Source organism: Anser cygnoides, chromosome 1, assembly GCF_040182565.1.
Source record: "Anser cygnoides isolate HZ-2024a breed goose chromosome 1, Taihu_goose_T2T_genome, whole genome shotgun sequence".
Lineage (NCBI taxonomy): Eukaryota > Metazoa > Chordata > Aves > Anseriformes > Anatidae > Anser > Anser cygnoides.
In genome coordinates this window covers 12,133,946-12,147,642 of record NC_089873.1, presented here as the reverse complement: position 1 = coordinate 12,147,642, position 13,697 = coordinate 12,133,946, and the positions used below count along the sequence as shown (strand labels likewise).

Here is a 13,697-nt window from a genome sequence, read left to right as displayed (position 1 = left end):
TTAAGACCCCTCATATTTCCAAAACAAATTAAGAAGTTTTTAAAATAAAATAAAAAAAAAAAAAAACAGCCACAAATCTATTTTTAGTTTGTCCCTCATCAGGTAGTGGCTTTAACAGGCCAGAAGAATTTGAATGAATGTATTTGTACGTACCTATGTGTCCCACCAACAATGCAAACATAAATAGCTCATTAAAATACAGAAATTTATATTACTTTCGTCTCCTACACTTCACCACTTCCGATATATTTCTGAACTGCACTTTATGTTAGGAGACAACATTCCTGCCCTAGTGTACAAACCTTTGCACGGTTGTGCTTCTTTGCTGTTGACAAAGCTTCTGGTTTACAGAGGATTTGTCATGGAATTTAAAATAAAGACCTACAATATTTTTTACTCAAGCAATCGGTAGAAATCCTCAGTGAATACGAGGGTTTTTTTTTGCAGTTCTATGCCTTACACAAAGTTTGGACTTGCATGCCCTTACTTGGATGCAGCACTGCATGCACAGATTTTTTACTTACATTGCAGGGCTCTCCATTCTGTTCTTGATTGATCTGAGATTTTTGGCAAGTCATTTCACCACTGTGTGGTTCTGTCTCTTCCTACCTGCCTGCTGTGTCCAATCAGCTTCTATTAATTCATAGGGGCAGTGACTGTTTCACACTCTCAACTTGCAGTACCTGTCTCCGTGAGATCTGATTTATTTTCTCTTGATAAACTAATAATAACATTAATGTTCTGAGTGATTAGTTTTGTTTTGTTGTGTTTTGTTTAAGGATAAATTCCTTAAATTTCCAACTGCATTGGAAAAATAGAGACAATTCTACTGGTAAACCACACATATTCAGATAGATCCTTTCTTTCTGAAAAGCTAGACAGACTTTAAATAAGGTAAAACCCACGAAAATGGAGCACACGTGATGAAAATACAGTCACTACTATTGTGAAAATCATCAATTTCCTGTTATCGAGCATAAAGTGTTACGCACTTTTTTTCCCTACACTGTAATTCACTGAGGTGGTTGGGACAAGGTGGCTAACTCCCTGTTGCGGACATGTGAATAAGCTCTTCTTGCAAAAGATTTTTAGAATCTGGAAGCTATTCATATAGTTTAATAACAAGGATAATATTAGTGTCTAGAGAGATATATGCGAAGACTTCTGTTTTAATGTCTCAGCTGCAAATCACTTTCCCAGTAGCACTCTCCTCAATACCTGGCTCACAACATGCAGACACAAAGGGAGGAATGCTGCCGGTCACTGAAACTTCAGTTTCAGGTGAGGAACTTGCTTACTGCTTAGTAGAAATACACTTAATATTAACCCAGCAGAACCCTACTGGACCCAATTGGCTCTGCTACATGTCCCATGAGAAAAATAAATAAATAAATAAAAATGAAATTCTCCAACTTTTATATTCAGAAACATTAATTTTATAACCCTTCAAACACACACACAAACATCAATCCCTATCAAGGCAAAGCAGCTGTTACACTTCTGCAAGTCAGATTAACTGTACACAAAACTCTACAATATTTCACACATATTTAAAGGAGACATTCTTAAATTTTACGGGTTCATCTGTTCTGAAGAGTAATTCAGTACATACGTACCACAGGCACAACATAAAAACTCAGTATAAATACAAATCCAGAAGAACTTTTAATTGGTATTTTAATTACTGACTTTTAATTTTAATTAAGAAAACCCAGTATCTTGATTTTACTTTATTTTTCCCAAAAAAAACCTCCAGTGCTCTACTGCATTCTTTTCTTGAAGTCTTTTATGGTATTTTCACTGGAAAATGACCAAATAGAATGAGTGTTGAAAAGGCGCTTTTTACTGGCTTATCAGAAATTCCAGTAATTCTTCTAGAAGTTTATGGGGAGGGAAATGTTCTTGCACAAGTAAACGGAGCAGATAAAAAGAACAACTAAATTGTTCAGGAAATATATTCTCTGCATATAGCACAGCTAAGGGTTTTTGAACAGCCTTCGCTACCAATGGCTGTAGCAGAAAAACCAGGAGACAACAGACCAGTGCTGCCAGTAGCAGAAGCTCCATGTTAGTTATAACTGGGTGTTTTCTCTTAATCCTATTGCTTGACTTCTATCTGCTTCACAGCTTATATCACTAAGACCAAAATATCGTCAATTAGAGGTACAGATCCTATGTTATAATGATACAGAATATGTCCAACAACTATTGCTAAGAAAGTCATTATGGCCAACTCTGAATTTAACGTGAATACTTACTTACATTGCCATAGAAACTAGAGACTCCCAACATGAACTTGTCATGCTAGTTGCTATAACAAAAAGGAAGTTCCACTCACCAAAAGGTTTCAGACTTTACACAAGAGACAACAGTCAGATATAACAAACCCACACTGAACGAGAAATCAGAAATACCAGTAAAACACGCATTGTCAACACAACAAACAGCAGTCACAGCACACCACCTAATACTGTCAAGTAGCATGGTTGGCATCCTAGCGCAACTGAGTTTTAAGGTGAGTTTTTGCAGAAAAATAGTGTAGTGGCTCTACAAGTAATTACACTTTACCTAACCAAAGCCCGCGGCAGTTTAAATTGTAAAGGTGTTCACCTCCTGCCCCAAGCTGCTACAAGGGTTAAACAGCTGCTGCCTTTACCACTCCACGAGGACTGCACTCAAAGGATGGAAGCGTACAGGTGCTCTAGGAGGTGAAGTTTGCAACAGGCCTCTGCAGTACTTTGAAACAATAAAAGCTGTTCTTAGAAAAATATAAGAACGGAGAATTAAAATCTATCAGGTCTAATCCTTGTTTATACTAACGTAGCATTCTGGAAGCATGAGAGGCTTACATGACATTTATTAATGCTGATTTAGTACAAAGAAGGACTTAGTAAAAAAACATTAGAAACTAATACTGCCATTTCATTTAGTACTACTTAAAGAACTATCCACATGAATGTAACAAATTAGGAAATACTTGATGTAACTCATACAGGATAGGAATAGGTCCTTTCCTTAGTTTTCAATCTGAATTTAAAATCAAGAAAACAATAACAACAACAAAAAATGTGTCTGCTGTAAGAGCTTACAAGTGAAAATCATGTCCTGAAATGGAACTGATGCCCTAATTTTGTTCCCTTTCAACATCTTAGCACATGTTAGGTATGGCTTTATAAAAAGTATATATTTTATCAGTTGCAAGGAAATATGTAGATTAACTCATGATTGACATGCACAAAACAAAGCTGGAAGGTTGTTGGTTTTTAGCAAAAACATAAAATATGAGATAGAACAAATGACAGCCTGCATTTTATTTTGACAAACACAAGGAAAATGTGATATACAAAGATGTGAAGATTAAATAGGTGAGTAATAAAAGATGACTTGTGTCTGTTTCCAGGAAGGATTTCCACTCTGAAACACCCATGTTACATTAACACAACTACAGAATTTACTTGCTAGTATTCAGTGTCAAAACTTTTGCTCATCACTTTCCTACTGTTATTTTCCAGTTGTTTGCTTGCTTCCCTAGGTCAGAGGTCTGAAAAGGAAGGCACGGAAGTAACTTAGTGCTGGTGGCATGCACTACTTCTGAAGGCCAATGGCATCATGAGCTTGCTGGTATCAAAGTGGGGATGCAGAAGGTGAGCCAGAGAGGACAAGGTGCTGCCTCAGCAGCAAGGAGCCTGGCATGCAGCTCTGCCACAATGGGCACTAAACACTACTTGGTATACCTCCATTTTGTAGATCTGTTTTCAAGATCCAATTGGACGGGATGCTAGATAATCTCATCTAGACTCCTTTTTCCCATGAAAGGTTGGATTTGATGATTTTTTGAGGTCCCTTCCTACCTGGGCTGTTCTGTGATTCTGACTGATATCGCATATGAAAGTCATCTTGGGTATTCCTTTCAGCTATGGGTTTCTCATTCCCATTTCTCAGGGTGCACCATTGTTTCACCCTACTTTGGTGAAAACTTCAGACAGGAACATAGATGGATTAAGAACAACTCATGATTTCAGCTAAAGAAGAAGGAACGATAATTATTCATCGGAACGAGTCAACTGTAGGGATCTTAGAGGGCTAGCTTTAGTCTTGCTTCAGATTTCAATGTATTTTGAGGCACTAAGGTAGCTCTAGGAAATGCACATACCCTGTGCTCACTTCTTAGTGCTGGAATCTCCCCAGGGCTGTATAGTCTCAAATATGACAAAATGTGACTTCTAAAAGCAGTAATATTTTAGTTTAATAACCTCTTTGAATTATTTTTTTCCTGGGATTTTCTCTCCCACTTTTTACATTCTCCATTTTGTACCTTGTTTTATTTCCCTTCTTCCTGAGTTCACATATTGTGGAACTAGCCAAATATCTCCAGGAGAAACATCTGAAGTTGATAAGCAGAATAAAATGGCATTACTCATATATTAATAATCATAAAATATATATGAAAGAGAAGACACCTGGCAGAGCAATGTAGAGCACAACATACTTTTGATGAAGCTGTCTGGATCCAAGCAATCTGAACGTACTGATGGAAAGTTCAGAAATAATGCATTTGTGATTCATTTACATGTTGTAAAAAGGTTAAATACATGGCAGATATATACAAACTACAGCCTTCTGTCAACTAAGCTTCTAGTAAAGAGTCCAAATTGTGGATAGGATGTGTGAATAAATAAGACTTTAGGCTAACATTACAAGCACATTAAAACGATAAGAAAAATCTGTTTTAGAGATTATCAGTTACTAATTAGATTTTTTTGTCCAGTTTAGGAAGTATAGATCAAGTTCTTTTTTGTTAAAAACCCTTCACTGTCTTCCTTTATTTTGCTTCTCTGCCATTTCACTTTCCAGTGTGGTAGCTTCAGCTTAGACTGAGAAAGCAACGCAAATGGCCTGCAAGAAAGACTTGCATCTTCTTACTGGGTAGATTTCCATGAGGCTGAAAGAATGCTGATTTGAAACAAATTAGGTGTGTTGAAGAGATCCTGTAACAACAGAGCCATTTTGTGCATTCCAGAAATGGGAAGATGACTTGGGCTCACAGCCCTTGTAATTTCAGAAAATTCAGTTAAGGACAGCATTGCAATGACATTCAGCAATGAAAACTGGAGATAGCCACGTTGCTGCTAAAATCAATACCTTCAAATTCCGCACAACAGACTGCGCCTGCTTAGGTAGGCAGCTATCTATTCGACCACATTTCAAAGTTTATGATGATTTCAATTACTATGGAAGAACATTGTATCATACTGTACACCAGAGTGAGTGGGTTCACTGTATTTACACAGATGCATCAAAACATGTATGAAGAATACTCCACGTTAGTACTGAAACCCATAATAATCATCAGAAAATTACTTCCTAAAAGTAATACTGCACAAAGCCTTATACATTTTCAAACTACTGATACAAAGTCCTACCTACAGCTCCCAAAAAATATAGAGAGATGTATATGAATACTTATATATTTATAAACATGTATTATATATATGGAAGAAAAAAGCTTCTTTCCACAATGTTAGCAGTCAAGGAATAGCACTCTCTCCTCAGACCCTTGCCTTTGCACTCTCCAGAAAAAAAAATACAAATACAAATAAATAATAATCCCTTTTTATTTGTTTATACCACTATGAGGAAGAGAAGAACAAGAAACATCTGCTTCCAGAAGCACTATCATTTCCATCACCCCTTCTAAATCAGTTATGACCACCTCCTCATATAAATCCCTTCTGAAGGAGCACTTTTTCCATGTATACACTTCTTTTATACAAAAAGTGTAGTTGAATAATTAATCAACTCTTGTCATGAAAGGAGCTCCTCATCTGTTAGAAACAAGGAGAAAATCGTAAGCTCTGAAAGCACAAGCTCAGAGTCTGTGCCTTTCTTGAAATCCTGAATTAACGCAGGTGGGGTTACAGCATGCAGTCAGACGCAGTTCTACCCACTCATACCAGTATGTTTGTTTGATGGCAACAGTATCAGCAGATGGACAGGTGTGAGTATGAGATGAACTTAAGTATATGTGACTCAACAAAACTAAGCAGAGTACTCTAATTATTTCATTTCTTCAAGGAAATGATGCACTAATAAAGTCATGGCCCCATCCTTTAATGGCACAGTTGCAATTCTTAAAGAAGGAAAAAGACTGATGAATGTAATTCTATTGCCAGTGTACACACAGAGTTCCTGACATGAAACATCACCATCTCTCTGGAGGAGCTGAAGAATAAATCACTAGCTACATGAGTCAGAAGTCACTTTGAATGGTCTTTAAATTAAGATGGACAAGCATAAGAATGACATAAAGTAATGGTAAAAAGAGAACTCTGAATGTAGTTTCTAGAGCTAGTTAAATCTTAAGGATCACAAGTTAGGAAAAGAAGAATAGGTCTGAAGTAGGTCCACTTTCTTTTTTTTTTTTTTTTTCAAAGACTATCTTCACATTTTGTACCAGCAATGCAACCATGCAGTTTTTCATAGTTCTTTAGGTTTGTTCTCTCTGCAAGACACTACAAATTCTTTTTGTTCAGGAAAATCATGCAGCTCACTATTGTAAAATATTTATATTAGGGAGGAAAATTTTATACGACATTCACATCTTAGAAGATGGTATATATTGATACCCAGGGAGAGAAAACACACAAAAAGACAATCTGTATGCATAGAGTATTTTAATAAATGTAGGAGAAAATTATTGGTGAACTTAAATAAACAAGTAAGTTTCTTAAAAATATAACTATACATATGAAAATATGTATGAAAAGGTCTGTAGGAACATACTAACGTTTTAACTAGCTGACATGCTATTTACACATGCAGAGCAAAACTTTGTAACAACGAAGTATTACTGTACTTCTCTGTTGTAAAGCATGTCAGGGACTTATAAAGAAAATGAAAGCTAACTGTAAGCTAGGTTTTAATTGTGAAATTCATGGACGAACTAATTAAAAATAAATATATGTTTTTTTAAAGGCTACAAGGCCTTTTTCACTAATCACTAAATCCCTGAGCCATAAACCACTGGGTGCTGGGATGCTCTTCCCTGGAAACCAATGCCACCACTACCAGAAATAGGCTGTGGGGGAAAGTGGACCTGTGGTCCACCTAAGCACAGCCACTCTAATCCTAATGAGGGTCCAAATCTTCTCCTGACTGGGAAAGCACTTGCAAATATGCCTAAGTCCATTTACAGTTGGCAAAACACTTTAGCATATGCTTACCGTTAAGTAAATGATTAGACTGAGAAAATAAAACTGGTTTTTATTCCCTGCATTATGTGCACTAAATCCTTTTTTTTGCATAAGAAGCTAAAGTATTATGGGTTGATGCTTAAAGTTTGGAGATTTAGAATCAAATCAGAGACAGTAGAGAGTGTCAACATAAAGTGTAAGCGCCACTGAATTCAACATGTAGCTCCATATGGTCATACAACTAGTTAGCTACTTCAAAAAGTAAATTAAACTCTACAGTTAGTCAGAACACCTGGCTATTCAGCATGTCCAAACCATTCTCCTTCAGGAAGAGGTGCGTCAGGCAACAGCTACAGGACAAAATCTGAGCTCCGAAATCCATGTTTTCAGACCATTCGTTGGGATTCTGCTGAGCAATTTATAATTCTACGCAAAGAACAATGAACCTGGTTTATGCAAGCTGTACTGCAGTCTGTGCACATCACAGACCCATGCTGCCTACTGATGGGAATTCCAGGAGAAAGATACTGTGGATCTGAGACAGCAGTGATGAACAGGGAGTGGAACTGGAGACAACACTGCTCCTCACATGACACTTAGTGTGATTACTTATCCAAATTAGGATGTCTTTCCTTAACACATTACTAGTTTTACAACTAAGCATCTGTGCATCTGTGGGAAGATAGTACTTAATCTAAAATGTTCCACATGTACAAACAACCACATTTGAAATGAAGAAGTATTTCTTCCAGAAACTGTAAGGATCTGTCCTTCACCAGAGTGAGCAGAAGTTCATTATACATAGCTCTTGCAAATATACCTGACCAATCAACTGCAGTACAAAATTCTGTCCCTGGAATATTAAAAAAAAAAAAAAAAAAAAAAACAGGACTTTACAGAGAAAATCCTGTCTCCTTTATTTGCCACTGACTTCAACTAAGCCAAGATTTCCCCCAATGTGTTTTAAGAGAATCTCTGTGATTCTGCCAAAAGTAGCACAATCAGTAGCTCGCAACAAATAAATAAATTAATAAACAAACAAACAGAGAATAGTCGCCAAAGAAAGCTTCTGTATGAACTCTCGCAACTAGGCTTAAATGATAATAATAATAATAATAATGGTTTCTACAAAGTTTTCTCCCCACACAAAGCCAGGCAATGATTTCCTGAATTAAATCCTTATTTACTGGGTATCATACTTACAGGAGTCCTATGTAAGATCATATTGTGGAACTGCTAATTAGTTTTTCAAGATAGCTTACTCGTCCTGACGATACAAAGCAACTCTTACTTTATAAGATTGTTTTTTCTCAGCTAACAATTTTAGCTCAAGACGTTCAGCTCACATAGAACAGCAACATCTTACTGAACTTGTTTTAAAAGTATTTCACCTCATAATGCAATAAGACAAAGTATTTCATTTTTTCAAAAATGGTGGTGTTTAATCAAACACAACACAATGAAAAATCAAGAAAGTACCTTTCTTTTATGTAATTCCAAACAGCTAACCTAATACCTGTATATTGAATTAGCCAGTTCCTGATTTCATCTACACATGAAATTTCACTGCTGAATTATCAAAACTTTTAAACAAGAGAAACACTCATAGTCTTTTAAGCATCCCAGTATAAATAGTAGTGCTCTACCTCCACATTTCTCTCTGTGACTTCATTCCTAGGCAGCCCTGAAGAAGCAGCTACAGTCACATGGTGCATTCAAGGTCATACTATTTTAATTTACAGAGATATCATTGATAAATTATGTGGAAACAACGATAATGGAGTCATTAACCTTGTTCTGGCACACTAAAGGTGTTTTATAATTAAAAGCAGAACAACGCTACAAAAACATATAATGATTTTACTGCCCAGCTTTTTCTCTCCTACACACTGCTGCAAAGTACTGTTGGGGAATTTATTACAGTGAGTAACGTGGATGTCTGCTGTCTGTGTTTTTTAACAAAGAGGTACAGAGATTCGACTGAATTATACTGAAGGAGGAGTAAGGTGATAAAATGCACAAAACATTGACTTTTTTATTTAAACATAGGAAGTTGGATCCAGAAGGCCTCTCCCTTTGGCAAAGTAAAGGATGCTGGAGCACAAGAAAGATCATTCAAACCAGGAAGTCTCTCTCACTCCAAGAATCTATGAAGAATTGTCATTTCCAAACATGCTGTCATCTGGCCTGTGCTTTGAGGACTCACATCAAAAGTGCAGTATGGTAACATACTGAAGTGAAACTCCTAATATATATAACCTAGGTGGAATTTAGAATTCATCCTCCACATCTCATTCAAGAAAACTGCAGTAATCCACAGACTAAAAGCCTGACTAATGTCCCTAATTCATGTATGACAGATATCTGTAGTAAGGATACACATATTAATGAATCACTGCTGATTGCTTTCACTTGAAATGAAATACTTGAAAAATACTGAAGAGGTAGGACAGAGGCTGTCTGATTATTATATGAAGGTTACCTGAAACTGGCATTAGTATAGAGAAGTATCTATAGCATTTCTGCAGAGAAAAAAGTAGGAACTTGAATAACTTGGCAGACAATGTACTGTTGTCTTCTTGACACTTTCAGTGCTGCCACCTTTTAATCCAGTCACAGTAAGACCACTCACGCTCAAATTGATACAGGGAGGCAACTACAGAGAAGGTTTCCTGGAGTTCGAGTGCCCAGAGATGACACTGTACTGCAAGGCAGAATTCATTATACTCCTCTCTAATCTCCACTTATCACATGAACTACTGTCTCCTTGCATCTTCTGACTATCATGATTATGATCTACAACATATTGCACTGCTTACCTAAAAGGACAGATAGAAAAATCATAGATCATATCTTTAGAGATTTGACCTTATGTAGATAATTGAATATATCACAAAGTACATTCTGAAGGCCTGAAAGTCAAACACTTCTATCAATTCTGCCTTCTTTGGATAAACTAATAATTGGCATATTTTTCAAGCATTCAGAAATACCACAAATGTCACTTTAAACAATATACTGTCAATTAAAGCGAGGAAGCTAAGTTACAAAATTATGCCACGGTAACACTCCTGCATGTCCTCTAAGCAAGGGCTGCTAGCTATCGCTGTGGAGCACGCACGCCTCTGATGAATGGCATCAAAAACCTTCCCACTACAGAAATCCCCAAGTTTTGGAAGGCTGAGCTCAGCGAGGGGCTGAAAGGCGTACTCGCAGCCGCTGCACCATCCCTGCCTGAGGGGCAGCTACACGGAGCCTCGGATCCCAGCGGAGCTCAGGGATGCTGCTGTGGCAGCAGAAGGCTGACTCGGAGCACTGGCTTGCAGTTACCCCAACTCGGCTTAGTTTGAAGAGGCAAGAAACAAACACGTAAACAGCATCTGCGGCGTCTCTTCCCCGTGGACTTTCCTGGAAACGGGCGGACCTATCCAAGCACTTCGGAAATAAATAAGAGAAAATCGGAGAGGCGGGAGAGCTCTCTCTCCCCGAAAGTTTCCTCCTGCCTCTCCGCCCCACTTTCCCCCAGCTCCCCGCTCCCCAAGACCGCTTCCATCGCGGCTGGGCCACCGACAGGCGGTCGTTTCCACCGGGGACGGGACGCACGGTGCCATAACCCCCCCTTGAAGCCCCCCGGGACCCCCACCGCTCCGCAGCCAGCCCCTGCCCGCTGTGTGGGGGACAAAACCCGGCTCGGGAGCCGTGCCCTCGGCCCCGGGCAGCTGCAGGAGCCGCCGGAGGAGCGGCCACCCCCGGCCCCTGGGCGGCATGGCGAAGCGCTGTCACTGACGCACATTTAATTCGCCCGGCTGCGGGCACGGCGGAGCGCCGCTCGCACCCCCTCCATCTCCCCCTCCCGGCGGTGGGGAAGGGGAAAGTCAAACTGCAGCAGCAACAAAGTTGCTCCCCTCTCCCAAAGCTCCCCTCCCGAAAAAAAAGCTCCCCCCCAGACCCGCCCCCCCCCCCCCCCCCCCCCCGAGGGGGGCTGGGGGAGCCGCTGCTTTACCTTGCTTGACGCACTTGAGCCGGATGGGGTCCTTGCAGTGCTTGATCACGGCCAGCACATCCCTGATGGTGAGCCCGGCCACGGGGGTCTCGTTCACCTCCAGCAGCAGCTCCTCCGGCACTAACTTGCTGCCGCCCTCATAGGCCACCTTGCCGGGCTTCACCTCCCCCAGGTACGGGAACTGCCCGTTCTCGGCGCCCCCCTTCAGCTCGAAGCCCAGCTGCCCCTCCGGGTTCCTCACGATCACGATCTCGTGGACTCGGCTCGTCCAGTGGCTTTTCTTCTTCAAGCCCTTGGACATTGCCGTGGGGATGCTCTGCCCGACTCCCTCTCCGCTTGCTCTTTCTCTCTTCCCTCCCTCCCCCGTGGGCGCCGGGCTCCTGTGGGGCAGGCTCGGGGCGGCAGGGAAGGAAGGGCAGGACGGCGGCAGGGAGGGCGCCGCGGCCCCGGGGGGGCGACGGAGCGGGGATGGGGAGCGCCTCTCTGCCCTGTCCGTCCGGCTGCCGGCGCTTTAGCTGATATCCATGGCAGCCGCGGCGGCCGGGACCCTGTGTGTGGATGTACTAGTTGTAGAGAAACTGGCAGCGGGGAGGGAGGGAGGGAAGGAGGGGACGGCCGCGGGGAGGAGGAGGAGGAGGAGGAGCAGGGGTGTCGGTGCCGGAGCGAGGCGGGCGCTGTCTCAGCGCTCCCTCCTCGCCTGACCCGGTAGTGAAGGCCGAGAGAGAGGCTGCCTGGCACGGCCGGCAGAAGGCGGAGAGCGGCCGGGGCCGAGGGGCGGGCGGGCAGCCGGCAGGCAGCCCGCAGAGCCCCGCAGCCGCCCCGCTCCCCCGCCGCCCGGCCCCGGCCGAGAGGGGGCGCCCGGGGACAAAATGGCGGGGGCTGCGGTGGGGGGCCCGCGCCCGGCAGTAGCTGCGCCGCACCCCTCAGCCGGGCTCGAGTCTCCTGTTGTCCCCTCACCGCCTCTCTCCAGCCCTCAAACACGGTCCCATCCCGGCCTGGCTTCAACCGCAGAGCCCCGGCCTGCGAGGGGACGTGAGGGGCAGCACGGGGGTGAAGAGATGCCCACCCCTTAAGGTTCCCCCATTCCTCTCAGCAGTGCCCGAGTTCAAGGATATCGGAGCCCTGCCTGCCTGGGCACCGTGAAGTTGCCATGTGCCGGTGGGGTTTGTGAAATGGGGTAATATCTGCCCGGGATCCTGAGGAAGAAGGACGGCATGTAACGGGTGGACGGGTCAGAAGCTTGGCTTGTGACGAGGAAGGATCCAGTAACAGGCTTCAAGTAGTGGAGAGAAAAACAACACACAGCCGTTTACTTCCAAGATCTCGATGTTAGGAATGTACACAGACGGCTCAGTGGTTTCCCGTTCTGAGGTCTCGCACTTCAGATTATTGAGTTGTATTGTACATGGGCATGTTTTTTAATGCAGGTTACTGTGGTCACAAGAGACGGGAGCTAGTATCACAGCTGAGGTGAGCAATGAATACTGAAGAGGATGTAATGAAGAGAGGGGTGGCGGTGGTGTGTTTTCTGTAAAATCTACTTATTGTCACCTGACAGATTCTGGTCACCTTCATTCGGGGTGCCATCTGCTTGGCCTTAAACCCTAAATAACCTGTGCTGCCAAAGTGATATTTCCAATCCCAAGTGCTTCGCTCTGCCTAAGCACTCAGAGGCAGGTGATACTGTAACCCGCTGCTCCTGTGCGCTCTCTGTTTAATTTGTTCTGTCATATGCCTAACACGTGTGTAAGCAGTGGAGTGTAGCAGTTGGCATGTATTACTGAGAAGTTTGCACTGCCGAAAAAAAATAATTTCCATCTGAAGGGAAGATTGACAAAATACAGGCTGAGCAACCTCCTGACTTTGAGAAGTGTAGTTTGTGCTTCTGCAGGATACAGGAGTGATGAACGTATGAAAGCAAGGGTCTGCAGACTGGGTACAGAATGGGGGAAGGTAGGAGAAATGTCATGTGTTGCAGCATGTGATTTAAAGCTGATCAGATATTTTTAAATTTTCAATTAAAGTGACTGCAATGAAATTTTTCACAAATTGTGTCTGTTTTCACTCTAGGTTCCTATGGAAACAGTCCTTTATGTGATCACGCTTGGCTGTGTCTCCTTTACTTCTCCAATAACTTTTGAAACTGTTGGGTAGTTTCCACCAAATCTATTTCGAATATAATTAAGTTATTTCATGAAAATAGTCAGCTGGGTAGAGCTGAGAGATCCTGTAAATGTCCCAAAGGCTGCAACACAAACTTACCTTTTATTAAACAGTGATTCACATGGATGAGAGACTGTATAAATGTCTCAGTAATGACAAAAGTTTCAATTACAGCTCATTATCGGTCTCAGTATAAGTCTGTGGGAAACCAGAATTCTTGGGTTCATGTTCTCCCAGAATTACTTGTTTAATGTCCTCCAGTCAGAGGAAGGTGCAAGTGGAAGGGGTACATGAAGAGGGAAAGAGATAAATGAGAAATTACAAACGTCTGTATCCTG

The 13,697-nt window shown here is 41.9% G+C and overlaps 1 protein-coding gene across 12 annotated transcripts in view; it reads right to left on the bottom strand.

The window, feature by feature from the left end:
- Nucleotides 1-11,778, bottom strand: part of MAGI2 (membrane associated guanylate kinase, WW and PDZ domain containing 2) — a 771,534-nt gene extending 759,756 nt beyond the window's left edge. For 5 of the 12 annotated variants that reach the window (XM_048068425.2, XM_066990180.1, XM_066990179.1 and 2 more), the window contains exon 1: nucleotides 11,197-11,776. In XM_048068425.2, coding sequence (XP_047924382.2) covers nucleotides 11,197-11,497 — 301 coding nt within the window. In that variant the 5' untranslated portion in view covers nucleotides 11,498-11,776. Of the gene's footprint in view, nucleotides 1-11,196 lie in introns of all 12 variants that reach the window. The other 7 variants (XM_048068443.2, XM_066990186.1, XM_066990188.1 and 4 more) reach the window with 3 other exon arrangements.
- Between the last annotated feature and the right edge of the window lie 1,919 nt (nucleotides 11,779-13,697).